Here is a 16,132-nt window from a genome sequence, read left to right as displayed (position 1 = left end):
AGAGAACAATTTAAATTGCCTCTCCCTGACAAATAATACAAAATGTAGCATCACAAAGGTATAACATTCTGAGCTTTTCTTCTGATTGTTACACAAATGAAATAGACCACCCGTAATACAAAATGGTATAAAAAATACCTAGCTTGTTATAATGAACCTTCTTCCCTTTTTTTTCGTGATTTTTCTGCTTGCTATAAAAGTGAATAGGTCAAACAAATTTGTTTTTCTATGGTTGGTACAGAAAGTAGACCTTCTCCGCTTTTTTAATTGCAAACAAAATTTATTCATTCTTCAATAGGTCACTCAAATTTAATAGCACAAAAAGGCTAGTTACCATTGACCTTCTTTGCTTAAGCCACTCAAATTTATTCTTTCCTTTTTCTGCTTGCTATAAAAGTGAATAGGTCACACAAATTTATTCCTTTGTTTGTTTAAATTGGGTAGACCAAAAACACAAAAAGCTATAACATGCTGAGCTATTTAAAATGGTATTTCCTTGCTTTTTTCGATTTGATACAAATTTTTCGAAAAGGTATAAAATTCTAAGTCAGTTAAAAATGGTTCTCGTTGGTGAAAAAAAGAAATAGGACACCCCAATAAATTGCACAAAAAGTATAGAATGCTGATCCTCCTTCTCCTTTTCTGGTTAGTACAAAGTGTTAATTCTTTCCTTTTTTCTGCTTGGCTAGTTAAAATGACCCTTCTTTAATTTTCTTCTGATTGGTACAAAAAGTAGTACAAAATGGTATATTAGCCCTTCGTTTTGTTTAAATAATACAACATGCACTAGAAATTCTAAGTTAGATAAAAATGGCATTTCTCCTTGGTACAAAATGGAATAGATCACTTAAATTTATCCCTTCGTTTATTTAAATAGTTAATATGGCATATCTTTGCTTTCTTTCTTGTTACTCCATCCAAATTAATTTTTGCGTTACAGAAAGTCTGCGCTAGTTAAAAAGGTCTTTTTCGCTTTTTCTTTCATTTATTTGAGCAGTACAAAATGGTTCTTCCTTGTTTGGTATAAAAAAGTAGAACACCCAAATTTGTTCGTTCGTTCATTGGGTTAGTATAAAGGTACCTTCTTCGATTTTTCTGGTTAGTACAAAAAACAGGTCATTCAAATTTATTCCTTTGTTTGTTGAAATAATACAAAATGGTATAAAATACTCAACTTCGGTTTTTCAAATTAAATAGCTCACTCAAATGCATTACTTCGTTTAATTGATTTTAGAGTTGACACAAATTATAAGTCCTTTGTTTATTTGAATACTCCAAAATGGTACAAAACTAAATACTCCATTGTTTATTTTAGTAGTAAAATTATATAAAATAGTCCTTCTTCGCCTTTTGCTGAGCCATTTCTCGTTGGTACAAAATTGAATAGGTCACTTAAATTTGTTCTTTCGTATATTTAAATATTCAGCTAGTTCATTTTTTCTCGTTGGTATAAAAAGTAGAACATCGAAATTATTCTTACATAAATTCTGAGCTAGTTAAATAGTCAATTTTCGTTTCTTTAAGCAGTACATAATGAGCTAGTTAAAGTAGCTCTTCTTCTATTTTCCAGTTGGTACAAAAGAAAATAGTCCACCTAAATTTTATTCATACTTCACTTCTTTTTTTTTCTAGTTGGTACAAAACTAAATACTCTATTCCTTCGTTTATTTGAATAATGGCCCTTCACTTTTTCCAGTTGGTACATAAGGAAATAATCCAATCAAATTTTTCTGGTTCGTGCAAAACTAAACACTTCATCCAAATTTGAGTATTACAAAAATGAAATGAAATTCTGAGTTAGTTAGAAAATAGTCCTTCTTGCTACAAAATTGGAAATCTCACTCAAGAGACCTTCGTTTGTTTAAATAGTACACTGTTAGCTAAATTGGACCTTCTTCGCTTTTTCTGGTTAGTACAAAAAACAGGCCACTCAAATTTATTCCATCGTTTGTTTAAATAGTACAAAAAGGTACAGAAATTCTCAGTTAGTTAAAATGGGCCTTCTTCGCTTTTTCTGGTTACTACAATTTTATTCTTTCGTTTATTTGAGTACAAAAATAGAACATTTCAGTAAGTTCAAAAGTTACATAATGGTCAATTTTCGTTTGTTTAAACAGTACATAATGAGAAAGTTAAAGTAGCTCCTCTTCTCTTTTCTAGTTGATACAAAAGAAAATAATCCACCTAATCTTCACTTCTTTTTTTTCTGGTTGGCATTCCTTCGTTTATTTCAGTGGTACAAAATTGAATAGGTCATTCAAATTTATCTTTTCATTTGTTTAAATAGTTAAAATGGTATATCTTAGCTTTTCTTCTGATTGGTACAAAAATAAAATAGACCACTGAAATTTGTTCCCTCTATTATTTGAATAGCACAAAAAAGGTATAAAATGACCCTTCTTTGATTTTCTTGTGATTGGTACAAAAATAAAATTTCGTTTATTTGAGTAGTACAAAATTATACAGAAATATTGAACTGTCTTCTTCATTTTTTTCTGGTTCATACAAAGATAAATACTCCATCCAAATTTGAGTAAAATGGTCCATGTTCGCTTTCTTCGTTTTGCTTAAATAATACAAGATGACATATAATTCTAAGCTAGTTAATATGGCATATCTTTGCTTTCTTTCTTGTTAATCCATTTGAATAGCCCAAAAAGGTACAGAAATTCTGCGCTAGTTAAAATTGTGTTCCTTTGATTTCTTTCTCATTAATACAAAAGTAAATAAGCCACTCAAATTTATTCCTTCTTCACTTTTTTTCTGCTTTGTACAAAATTGAATAGATCACACAAATTTACTAAATGTGGAAACAGCATCTCAATATGTGGATCCATTTACGAGATTGACCTTTGACCTCGATGACCATTATTTTTTGAAACTTGTAGTAGTTGATGACCAATTACTAAATGTGGAAACAGCACCTCAATATGTGGCTCAGTTTTCGTGTTATTAGGTTTTAAGTATGTTGACCTTTGACCTCGATGGTCATTATTTTGGAACTTGTAGTATTTGATGACCAATTACTAAATGTGGAAACACCACTTCAATATGTGTCTCAGTTGTCCAGTTATTAGGTTTTAAGTATGTTGACCTTTGACCTCGATGATCAGTATTTTGGAACTTGTAGTAGTTGGTGGCCGATTACTAAATGTGGAAACAGCACCTCAATATGTGGCTCTGGTTTTGAGTTATTAGGTTTTAAGTATTTTGACCTTTGACCTCGATGATCATTATTTTGGAACTTGTAGCACCTGATGATCAATTACTAAATATGGAAACACCATCTCAATATGTGGCTCAGTTTTCGTGTTATTAGGTTTTAAGTATATTGACCTTTTGACCTCGATGGTCATTATTTTGGAACTTGTAGTATTTGATGACCAATTACTAAATGTGGAAACACCACTTCAATATGTGTCTCAGTTGTCGAGTTATTAGGTTTTAAGTATGTTGACCTTTGACCTCGATGATCAGTATTTTGGAACTTGTAGTAGTTGGTGGCCGATTACTAAATGTGGAAACAGCACCTCAATATGTGGCTCTGGTTTTGAGTTATTAGGTTTTAAGTATTTTAACCTTTGACCTCGATGGTCATTATTTTGGAACTTGTAGTATTTGATGACCAATTACTAAATGTGGAAACACCACTTCAATATGTGTCTCAGTTGTCGAGTTATTAGGTTTTAAGTATGTTGACCTTTGACCTCGATGACCACTAATTTTGGAACATGTAGTACCCGATGACCAATTACTAAATGTGGAAACACCATCTCAATATGTGGCTCAGTTTACGAGGGATTGGGTTTTAAGTGTCATACAAAGGGCGTATCCCACATAAACTATCAGACCCAGATAAAAATAAGTATGATATTTGTAATCAGCATGTCCGAAAACCCCCATATACCGAGTTTCACCCAAATTGGTTAAAATTGTCATAGAAAGGGCGTATGCCACATAAACTATAGGACCCAGGTAAAAATAAGTATGATATTCGTACTCAGCATGATCGAAAACCTCCATATGCCGAGTTTCATCCAAATCGGTTCAAAGAGCGTATCGAATCGCTATGTTATTCATTGTCTTAAAATAGGGGTTGAAAAAAATCATAAAAGGGAATGAATACACCCCTAAAATGGAGGTTGTTGTGTTTATTATCTGCTCTGCTATGTGCTCATAGTCTCAGTGTAATTTCTGCTATGTTAAAATAGGGGTTGGAAAATAAGCCATGTTCTTTTATTAGCTGTGTTATGTATTATCTGTTCTGCTGTGTGTTCATAGTCTCAGTGTAATTTCTGCTATGTTAAAATAGGGGTTGGAAAATATGCTCATAAAAGGGAATGAATACACCCCTAAAATGGAGGTGGTTGTGTTTGTTATCTGCTCTGCTGTATGTTCATAGTCTCCATGTATTCTATGCTATGTTAAAATAGGGGTTGAAACGAGTACACCCTTGCTATGTTACTTACTCTTATGTGTTATCTGCTCTTCTATGTGTTCGTAATCTTATGTAATTTCTGTTATCTTAGAATAGGGGTTGGAAAATATGCTCATAAAAGAGAATGAATACACCCCTAAAATGGAGGTGGTTGTGTTTGTTATCTGCTCTGCTGTATGTTAGTAACTGTTATGTTACATAGTCTTATGCTAAGGGATTGAAAACGAATACACCTCTTCTATGTGTTCGTAGTCTCAGTGTAATTTCTGCTATGTTAAAATAAGGGTTGAAAAATAAGCCATGTTCTTTTATTAGCTGTGCTATGTATTATCTGTTCTGCTGTGTGTTACGTAGTGTTATGTGTTATCTGCTGTGTTCGTAGGGGTTGAAAACGAGTTCACCCTTAAAATGGAGATCATAAAAGGGAACGAATACACCCCCTTAAAATGATGGAGGAGGTCGTAAAAGAGAACGAGTTCACCCCTAAAATGGAGGTCGTAAAAGACCATGGACTCACGTTGTATGGTGGTCAATTCCCAGGGGGGGCTCGTAAAAGGGAACGAGTTCACCCCTTAAAAGTGCTCATAAAAGGGAATAAATTCACCCCTAAAATGGAGGTCGTAAAAGACCGTGGGCTCACGGTGCACGGTGGTCATTTTCCCAGGGGCTTGTGAGTTGGCCTCTTATGAGCTAGGTTGTTCTATTATGAGCCAGATCGATCACTTTTTTCCTACTTTATGTATATGATGTTTGACTAACTGTAGTATTTGTAATTCTGGGCAAAAAACATTTCGATATGGCAACTATTGTGTAGCTTGAGAGTGGAAATAACAGTCACTTGACTTAAAACCATTATTATATGCCAGATAGAATCGCGGAACGGTTATCTTTGGAACAGCATGTGCGTGGTATGCGTTTGTATTCTACAACAAAGAATTACGCGGAGGTGAGACGGAGGAAGGCAGTCGAGTTTGGAGGAAATGGCCCCTCTGTGTTCATAATCACAAGAACAAACAAACTTGCCGCTACTGGTAGTGTTTTGCATGTAAAGGGAGCAGGTAGGCCCCGAAGTATGCGTACCCATTATAACAAAGCTCGTGTGTTGGAAGCTGTCAAAGGCGCATGCCACGAGAGTTGAACATCGAACAGATTGAAATTCTTGTAAGGAAAGCCATGCGAGTAATGTGTTTATGTTCAGTTTTATGTTCAAGTTATGTTGCTAGTTTCATTACCGCAGTCTTTGAAACATCACATACATATTTATGGGCACCCTGTAGATTGTACAGTAGCTGCAACATACATTTGAGCATAAGCATTTAAGTCAGCTTTATAGCATGATAGATTGCTTTTTACTAAAGGACAGCTTAAAATTTAAACAGCTAGTTTACAAATCCAAATTTTGTTTAATTTGTGTAAAATAGGAAGATTGCTGCACCTTGGCCGTTTAACACTAGACGTGCATGTGTATATTAATGAGTATACTGAATACAGAGTTCAACGCTCCTATTGTCCAGTGTTTGTACTATACTGTAAATGTACTTAGATGTATATTTAGTAGAAGATATGTGTTGGAAGTACTTTATTTATTACCTACTTGCTTATTGTTATAGATTTCATTTTTTTACGCACCTCGTACATGTAATGAAGTAAATACTTATTACCTTTACTGAAGTGTTGATCCTTTAATTGATCCTTACATATTTCATTCCCTATTTTCCTGCGAACGTCTTCGGAGGCTCAGCATAATTCGGCAGGTAACCACCTTTTACGTCTATTATTTTGAAATTAGGCCGTGGTAGCTCAGAGGTAGGACGTTCAGCTCTGGTGCGTGAAGTCTCTGGTGCGATCCAGCTCTCGTCGCCAAGTAAGCTTGTTGTGGACAAACACCATATGTATAGGTTTTCCCGATTTCTCTCACTTTCTTCATCCCATAATTTCGTTCATACCTTTATTACCACCTCCCTTTTCCTCGGAGTATAAACATGGAGTGAAAAAAAGAAAATTGTTGATAACAGCCATTACGAGATTCCCATTGTTTTCACGACAAATTTACAGTATACACGTTCAAAGTTATACAAGTAGAATATGTCCGTAGGGAAATGAGAGACCAAATATATAAAATCTTAAAGAATCAACGCGTCTAAAAAGGTAATAAGCTTTGTATTTCGTTAATTGTATATTACTTCTTACATACATTACTTTTGTGTGTCATGGAGCTGCTGTTTGTTGAATTTGAAACAAACAGCAGAAACAGGCATTGCAAACAGTAAAAATGCTTTATTTTCCCCTTATTAGGATGTAAACCACTCACCATTAAATTTGCAACATCTAGGACTTATCGTAAGAGCACGAAATTTACACACTGTGTAGAGGATAATTGTAGAAGGAAATGATTAGGTGGCCGTTATGCGTCACGTACGCCTGTTACGCTATCTGGGAAGAGGTGTCTTGAACAGACCAGAAGGCGCAGAAGAGCAGTGAATGGCGTGGTCGTGGCAAAAGCGGTCAGCAATGTCTCGTCGTCGAATATGGTAGCGCTTCCAGCAGGTTTCGCAGTTCGATTGAGACAAAGTTGTTGCATACCTTGATTGTGGTTTATCGTATCGAGAGATCGGCGCCAGAGTAGGACGGAATGCATCTACCGTGACACGTATGTGGAACCAGTGGGTACAGGAATTCACAGTAGAGCGACATAAAGGTTCCCAACGTCCGCGTCAGACGATAGACCCCGAGAACAGATGTTTGGTAAGCATGGCCCTAACAGACCATTTAGCCACATCAAGATGGCTGGTGCAAGAACTAGGGGTGATTTTACGACGTCCAGCGTCACCGCGCACCATGCTGCGTCGTTTGGCGGAGCGGGAACTTTTCTTTTCGCCGCCCATTGCTGCGGATTCCTCTGCGGGTACAGCATAGGCGTGTGCGCCAGGTATGGTGCGAACTCCCTCATGCATGGATTGAGGAATGGAATGTCGTACTCTTCACCGATGAATCCTGCTCCTGTCTAGAGCATCATGATGGATGTATACGTGTTGGCGGAACCGTGGCACTAGGCTTCATGACACCTGCATCATGCATCGTCACACAAGGCCTTCACTGGGCATCATGGTATGGGGTGCCATCGCCGTAAGTGCTCTTTTGCGTCTTGTATGCATTCCAGGTACATTGAACAGCCAATGGTCATTACAAAGGTGCTCACCCCCGTTGCTGTCCCATTAATCCATAGACTGTAGAACGTCTCTACCTAACAGGAAAACGCGCGGCCCCATGTTGGAAGGAATGTTCGTGCATTCCTGGAAACTAACCACGTGCCCATGCTTCCGTGGCCCGCACGTTCGCCAGATCTTTCGCCGATTGAGCATGTCTGGTCCATGGTGGATCACCGGCTGGCTCTACACAGGTTTCCTCCATTTAATGTTGAAGAGCCTTGACTCCGAGTGGAAGCCGCTTGGGACGTCATAACTCAAGCAGACATCGATAGGCTCATTCTATCCATGCCCCGTCGTGTTGCAGCAGTTGTGGCTGCCCGTGGAGAGCTACTAGCTCCTGGAGGTTTTGCAACCTGGCTATGCATGCCACATCACCGACCTGTAAGTGTTGTAATTTTCGTCTCTTATTATTACCTCTCTGTTTACCAAATTTTGCATCTCTAACTCATCTCCTTCTGAATGTTGCAATTTTAATGGCGAGCAGTGTATTATTTGTTTTACCGTATTTCCGTAGTGTGTTGTCTATTAATCTGATTGATGATATCTATGAATCCCAGGAGGTTAAAGGAAAAGAGGCATAAACAGAAAGAGGATAGGGAGAGCAGCAGTCGAAGTATATCGGAACAGAAGCGTCCCCCAAAGTCACCGATCTCTTCAACGCCAAGAACAACGGCCTCTACCTCAGGAAACATGTCCACTGGGGCAAGTATTTCTGCAGAGCTTGAGCAGGACTGGAGGAAGCCAGCAACCTATTCTGAGAAACTATATGAAGAAAGGAAACGACAAAGTAAGTGAATTCATTGGAAGAACAATTTTATTACTTTGCTCCTCCAGTTTATAACAGGTTTTTTAACAAATCATAGTAACTCTTTTAAATTATATAATCTATTTTTAGGTGATAGGGTAGAATCTTCATTATTCGATTTAAAAAAGTACCAATAAAGCTTCGGGCTTTTTTCTTTTGTCAAGCCTGGGGGCATTGTAAAACACGTTGCATATGCTTTCACACCTTTCTGCGTCGAGACATAGGGTGTGATGACGTTATAACTTTAAAAAATTACTTTTTGTTATGCCTATGTTTATTATTTTTTGGCGGGCTTACTTTTGCACCTAGAAGATTGAAATTTTGCATACACATTCAGTACACCCCTTAGTACTTTTTCAGCTTTTTTTAGATCTCTGCGTTAAAAAGAGACGGTCCAGAGGGGCAAAAAGGTAAAATAAAGGTTTTTTTAATTTTAAAAAAAAACTTTTCTCGTCTCAGATACATTTTGGAGATATGTGAATGTTACCGTTTGAAAGGTTGTTCGGTTCTGAAGAGAATGATGTACAAATCATAATCCTAGGATAAATAGGGATGTCTCAGGAAATTTTTACCTGAGATTCTGTTTTATACGGGAATCTGGGGTATTGTGGGGATATTTTTTTGGCGGGCTTACTTTTGCACCTAGAAGATTAAAATTTTGGCGCACACACACACTCGGTGCACCCCTTAGTATTTTCCAGATTATTTTCAAATCTTTGCGTTAAAACAGGGGGTCCAGAGGGCAAAAAGGTAAACAAAAAAGGATTTTTTAAAATACAAAGATCCCTTTTTTCTTGAATTTCCCGCCTCAGATACATGGAGACATGTGAATGGTACCGTTTGAAAGTCTGTTATATTTTGAAGAGAATGATCTATGAACCATGATCCTAGGATACATAGGGTTCTCTTAGGAAATTTTTATATTACATCCGGGTCATTTGGGGCATTGTGGAAATGTTCTTAGCTCATTGGTAAAATTTTTTCTTGTTCTTACTATTCAAGATAGAAGCTTGAAATTTTGTACACACACTTAGTATACCCATTAGTATTTTCCAGTTGATTTTGAGATCTGTGTATTAACACGGGGGGAGGGGAGCGTCTAGAGGGGATCAAAATTTGATTTTTTTCTTCAGAAAAATATCGCTTTCCCTCAAAGTTTCCCGCCTCAGGGACACGATAGGGAAATGTGAATTCTACGGTTTGAGTCTGTTCTATTCTGAAGAGAATGAGTACGAACCATTATCCTAGGATAAATAGGGATGATGCTGTAGCTGCTTGACTGAAAGTCTATAATTTATCTTTAAAAAGCCATAATTTGAAAAGGTTAAACGTCGAATTTACGTTGACGGTTAAGGAAATATATTTAAAGAAGATAGGATATATGGGAATTAAATATTTATAATTTACCTTACCATACAGCTCTATAGCCCGTTATTATAGGCTTGGTTTCATTCACTAGGCAAGTATGTTTTCTTGTAATACTTTCTTCGGAAGTTGTTCCTCTTCCATCATTTCACATGCCCAAACCACCATGTCCATTGCGGCTTTATATATCTTACAATGTCCTTCTCTTGTAGAATATGGTGCCTTCCATTTCAACTCAGGCAAAAAAATATAAAATTGTACCATCACCATCTCAGATATTGTTGAAACTTTTTTTTTTATAGCAACTAGACATGTTTTTAAGAGACCCATATTTTTTTGTTTTGTCGAAAAAAATTTTCCCGCCAAGTAATGGGCCATCAAAGACGGGGAGTACAATTTATGAATTGTAGAAGACATGGAAAATGGTCAACTTCGGAGCCTCACCATTCGGCTATGGAGACAGGTAGAGTTATAATTCTTGTCGCGGTACGTACATAGGGATATAAATAAACTATATTTTATTATAGTTTGGTTTGCGCATGCGTATCTTTTTGTATATAAATTAACAAATGAACGTCAATTCATCTGAAAAGTCGAAGTTTGCGAATTTTTTTCGAGCACTTCTGGTTCGAATTTTAAAATTCTGTTTTCGCGGTTGGTAAGACCTAGCTACCCGCTTTCCGAAAAAAGTTTTGTATCGCTTCTGTATGCAACCGTTTTGTCGCAAAAAATTCGAGAAATTGTAAAATTTCCAAAAATCGCCATATTTGGGCGCCATTTTCTCGAAAACACCACCTTTTAAAATTCTGAAATTTTGTCAGATGGTTCAACTTTACATGAATAATAAACACACCAAATACCATTCTCGACCAATGCTTCATGAATTAACTGCAGCCTTTTAAAGTTAGCGAAGTTTCGTTAACTTTGATGTCACAGTTAGCAACACTGGGAACAATAAAAGTGCAATGATTTGATGGTGTTTGTGGTTCACATTCATTAAATGAAGAATAAAAGGTTTTCTTGACTGTTTTTTTCATTATTTTGATCAAGAAGGCTCTCTGAAATAGTAAAATGAGCCTCCCCTACTCCTCCGTTTTCTTAAACCGAAATAATCTGAGGTGGAAATTACGATTACGAAACGCACAAATCTCAAGTTCACTTACTTAAAATGGTCTTCGGAAACAAAATTTCACTGATTTATTATTTATTTTTTTTAATTATTATTATTATTATTATTATTATTATTTACATCGACCAGTCATTTGCTTGGTTGGTGTCTTCTTCGCTAATAGAATGTAACCGTGCACGTGCTTCAATAAGTGTTGGCTCACAACTCGTCCAGGAGTGGATCTAGGGGGAAGAAACTTTTTTAATTTATATATAAATAAAACCGATCTCAGAGTTTGGAGCTCTTAAAAGTAGCTCTAAGTAGCAGTATTAGCCCCCCTTCCAGAAGTCCGTCCTGGGTCCGCCTCTGCGTAGCACATTGTCGATAGTCACAAATACTGAAGGTTCATGTGGAAGCATAAACAGCACTTCAACTTCACGTAATTCATGATTTGTTCATAATATTTCTTCTACGCACCACTGGTTATCATACATATATGTATGTAACAAAATTTCCTTTTTGCAGATTTCTTAAATCTACACTTTGAATTGCAGAAGTTCGATTTTGGGGGAAGCATGAAATTAGTTCAGGGTGACCCGTTACTGCCATAAAAACTTCGCCATTTTCCGAAAGCCAAAGATGACTTCGTTGAATACCAGTTACCGGTCGCATACTTTTTTTTCTTCTTCTTCTTTCAGAAAGTCGTCGAATTCAGTTCCAGGCAACAAAATGAGAGTAATACCCGGAGTTTGTACTTGCACTATACTCACGAATTCTGCGGTTTTAGTGGGGGCGCGGTGGCTCAGTGGTAGAACGTTCACCTCCGGTGCTTGGGGGTCCCTGGTTCGATCCCAGCTCGCGCCGTGTGGGCTTTGTGGGGGACAAACACCGTGCTCGTGGGTTATCCCGTTTCCTCCCACTTTCTGCATTCCACCATTTCATTCATTTCTCATGCTCACAGTCTCCTTTAGCCTAACCGGCATAATCGTGGGACGTAAAACTTAAAGATTTCATTTCATTTTTTTCTTCTGCGGTTTTAATACTATGTATCTGTTTTTGCTTAAGGTTATGCCTCGTTGCCACATTCTTTACACCTCCCCCCCCCCCTTCCCTCAATACCGTCGCAGAGACCCTTGCATCGCCGGTTTCACTGCAAAACCACTGCTTTATCGGACCTGTCTGCATCTCAAACATCTGAAAACGATTGTAAAGTGGGATGCAGCACCATCAGAAATCACTGACACGGTTTGGGAAATTGTAGACACTTATTTTCTCGTATTCAAACCTTTTTCTATAAAATATATTTTTGCTTTGCTTCGAGTATTTTTAAAATTTTGTCTATGGCTATGAGTACATGAGCCGAATCGTGTGTTTTATCGTCGTTTATTACAACAAAACTGTCAGTTGTTTCATATTCCGGTGATAACTCTGAATTTCACTTTGCAGAATAACAGTCCAGTTTTCAGCGAAGTCCACATGAAGTAAAATAGAATTTGTATCTTGAAATTTTATACGGTACTTTTCGGTAGCAATTAATTCTCTTTAGATTTTCTTGATGTAGTCATGAATTACAATTCTTACAGTTAAACCAGGAATGTACGATACGAAAACAGAAAGTCGCACAGTTTTTTAACGAGATTATTGTTTTCCCATATGGCATACGTAACACTCATTTTCATCAGGATTAATAATTAAAGACTCCACACTTATTCCTTCCACTCCAGGACATTCATTACATTCTTGAAGAAGACAGTTGTCATTTTCTACGGATCATACTACTAAAGGAAATAGGTCACTCATGACTTCTTCTGTACAGGCTGCACCTTTGATTTGTAGCAACGCAGTAGCAGCTAACTTAAAATTTGCACAATACATACACACACATACACACTTCCCTCGCAGGTTGCGGACTGACCCACTTTAGTCGAATACTGTAAAATTCCGAGTGACCCATTATTATGTTGGGATTGTTCTGTTTAAAAAGTCAGTAAATTTCTTTGGAACGTGTAAGAAAACGTTTCGATTTTTTTAAACTTTTTGTTCTTTTTCGATCACTGTAATGACATCGCACTTAATTGAGACTTTGTCTGGAGCATTCCAAATCAACACTGAGGTAATAATAGTTCAGGCTTTTTGTAGATCATCAGAATTTATTGGATGGCCATTTCAAGTAAACTTAAAATTTGTGTGTTTCGCAATCGTAATTTCCACCTCAGATTATTTCGGTTTAAGAAAACGGAGGAGTAGGGGAGGCTCATTTTACTATTTCAGAGAGCCTTCTTGATCAAAATAATAAAAAAAAAACAGTCAAGAAAACCTTTTGAACCACAAACACCATCAAATCATTGCACTTTTATTGTTCCCAGTGTTGCTAACTGTGACATCAAAGTTAACGAAACTTCGCTAACTTTAAAAGGCTGCAGTTAATTCATGAAGCATTGGTCGAGAATGGTATTTGGTGTGTTTATTATTCATGTAAAGTTGAACCATCTGACAAAATTTCAGAATTTTAAAAGGTGGTGTTTTCGAGAAAATGGCGCCCAAATATGGCGATTTTTGAAAATTTTACAATTTCTCGAATTTTTTGCGACAAAACGGTTGCATACAGAAGCGATACAAAACTTTTTTCGGAAAGCGGGTAGCTAGGTCTTACCAACCGCGAAAACAGAATTTTAAAATTCGAACCGGAAGTGCTCGAAAAAAATTCGCAAACTTCGACTTTTCAGATGAATTGACGTTCATTTGTTAATTTATATACAAAAAGATACACATGCGCAAACCAAACTATAATAAAATATAGTTTATTTATATCCCTATGTACATACCACGACAAGAATTATAACTCTACCTGTCTCCATAGCCGAATGGTGAGGCTCCGAAGTTGACCATTTTCCATGTCTTCTACAATTCATAAATTGTACTCCCCGTCTTTGATGGCCCATTACTTGGCGGGAAAATTTTTTTCGACAAAACAAAAATATATGGGTCTCTTAAAAACATGTCTAGTTGCTATAAAAAAAAAAAAAAAAAAAAAAGTTTCAACAATATCTGAGATGGTGATGCTACATGCTCTGCCTGAATTGAAATGGAACGCATCATATATTTTAGTTCTTCGTTCGTTCTTACTCCCCATTCGTTACTTTGTCTAACTGGTCCAAACATTTTCCTTTTTACTTTCTTTTCAAATGCCTGTAGTTTTACGCCGTTTTTCGAACGAGGGTCTTTTTTCCTTGATAGTCATTAGCCTTATGAAAATTTCCCAATCTGGAGAACCAGAAGTTTTCTGTCGAGGTCGTCTTCTTATAGCCTTTGGAGATTCTTCTATCTAACAGCAAGGCAGCAATGCGGTATAGTTCATCCTGAAAATTACCGGTACCCACCATATTTGATAGGCTTTCTCCGAACAGCCAGTTGAGGAGGCGCTTGATAGGAGTCCAGACTCCAGCAGGGATATTTAATAAGCAAAATTATATGGTTGCTTCCAGAATTAGTGTTAATATTTAATTCCTGTACATTCTGTCGCAACTAAATATCTTTCCTGACTTGTTAATCTAAGGCTTGCCTGACTTGCTAATCTTTCCTGGCTTGCTAAGGTTTGACAATGCTAATAGCTGTCAGAGAAAATTCGACGATATATATCGTCGCTTCCATGACAGAGGGGCGTAAGTTACATTTGCACTTTTTTTTTTTTTTTTTTTTTTTACAGGAGAGAGGAAAAAAATATTTTCCTTGATTTGAATTTCTCGTTACTCTCTCAGATTATAAGCAAACAAGTTTTTTTTTTCTTCTTCTTGATACTTCGAGGTCAAAGGTTATTTATGCATTTTGTCAGGCACATTTCATACATAACATTTTTTTATTTAATTTAAATAATGTTAGTGTTTTACAAATTTAGCACTGTACATCTGTTTTTATTGGGAATTAAGGTAAATCAATTTGCCAGGTGCAAGAATGTAACGTAAGTGATTCAGTTAGCGAAAAAAATGGATTTTAAAAAAATGTAACTTACGCCCCTCTGTCATGGAAGCGACGATATATAAATCTGTTATAAACTGGAAAAACAAAATAAATACCTTTTTTAAGTTTATTGGTGAATGGATTCGTCTTGTAGTCTTACAGCTTATTTCAGTTCTTCTGTTATGCTTAAACAGAATTTAGAGTGTACTAGGGAATGATAATTTTAGGCTATATCTCATTAGCCATACAATGTACTTCATTTTACTAGAGTCGTAATGAACAGCTTCGTGAGGATATGATTCATTATCAGTCTCACCTTAGGAAGTGACCCGATTCTCATGCAATAGGATTTTTCAGGTTTACAAATTTTTTTCTCATTTTATCAGAAACCATGCCTAAGCTTTCATGCTCACGTACCTCATTTTATTCAGTACAATAAGATTTATCAATTGTTATATCTCTCATATTTGTGTTTTCCTTTTCTTTCTTCGTTAAATGTTAATACAGAAGGTTGTTCGATGTATAGCTGACTATTTTCGATTCGGTGCTGCGACCTGACGTATCATGCTGGAACTATGGGTTTGCTGGCGAAAGCAGTGATGTGTCTGACCTTGTAGGTGCGTGAGTGTTATCAAATGGCGCCGAAAATCAGCCGGTATTGGAAGGATTACGTAATGATCCTTTTCCATGCTAAGCTTTCGTACGTATGCATTGTGAAACAGTGTCGAGAGAATGGGTTAGCACTCGAAGTGACTAGTGCGGAAGCTATTGTGGTCCGTTACACACAACAGGCTCCTCTTGCAAAACATTCACTTACTAAAACCACCAGAAGAAGAGCTGCAAGCAAAGTGACACCCGTGGTGCTAAGGGACATTCGTTGAGTGACGTGCCAAGAATATCCCCCGGCTCAACGTGATATGTGCTACAGATTTTACCTCGCATCCATCAACTGTGAACAAAACAATTCGCAAGTACAAGGGCGCGCATGTTGTGGTTTCCAGGGAAGGGGGGCAAGTATAAGCGACGTTTCAAATATAGTTTCAAATTTTGCTGTAACTAATGTAAAAATTCTATTGGGTTTTCGATATTCTGAATTACAATTTCCTCTAGGGGGGCAAGCGCCCCACCTTGCCCCCGTGATGGGCGCCCTTGCTCAGGTACTTCAAGTTGAAGTGTGTGCGGAAGGCCCGTGTACACCACCTGCTATCGCATCACATTACCAAACGTAAGACAAACTACAGGTAACCTGG

At 37.0% G+C, this 16,132-nt stretch overlaps 1 protein-coding gene across 6 annotated transcripts in view; it reads left to right on the top strand.

Moving 5' to 3' along the window:
- Positions 1–16,132, top strand: part of LOC145666964 (uncharacterized) — an 87,637-nt gene that overhangs the window by 30,660 nt on the left and 40,845 nt on the right. For all 6 annotated transcript variants that reach the window (XR_014127842.1, XM_081734603.1, XM_081734604.1 and 3 more), the window contains exon 4: positions 8,205–8,434. Coding sequence is in view for 5 of the 6 variants with exons in the window: in XM_081734603.1 (XP_081590729.1) it covers positions 8,205–8,434 (230 nt within the window). In the remaining variant the exon portion in view is untranslated. The remainder of the gene's footprint in view (positions 1–8,204; positions 8,435–16,132) is intronic.

Source organism: Thermobia domestica, chromosome 12 (genome assembly GCF_964235325.1).
Source record: "Thermobia domestica chromosome 12, izTheDome1.hap1.1, whole genome shotgun sequence".
NCBI lineage: Eukaryota > Metazoa > Arthropoda > Insecta > Zygentoma > Lepismatidae > Thermobia > Thermobia domestica.
The sequence above is the reverse complement of the archived record's forward strand: the minus strand, read 5'-3'. Positions and strand labels throughout refer to the sequence as shown.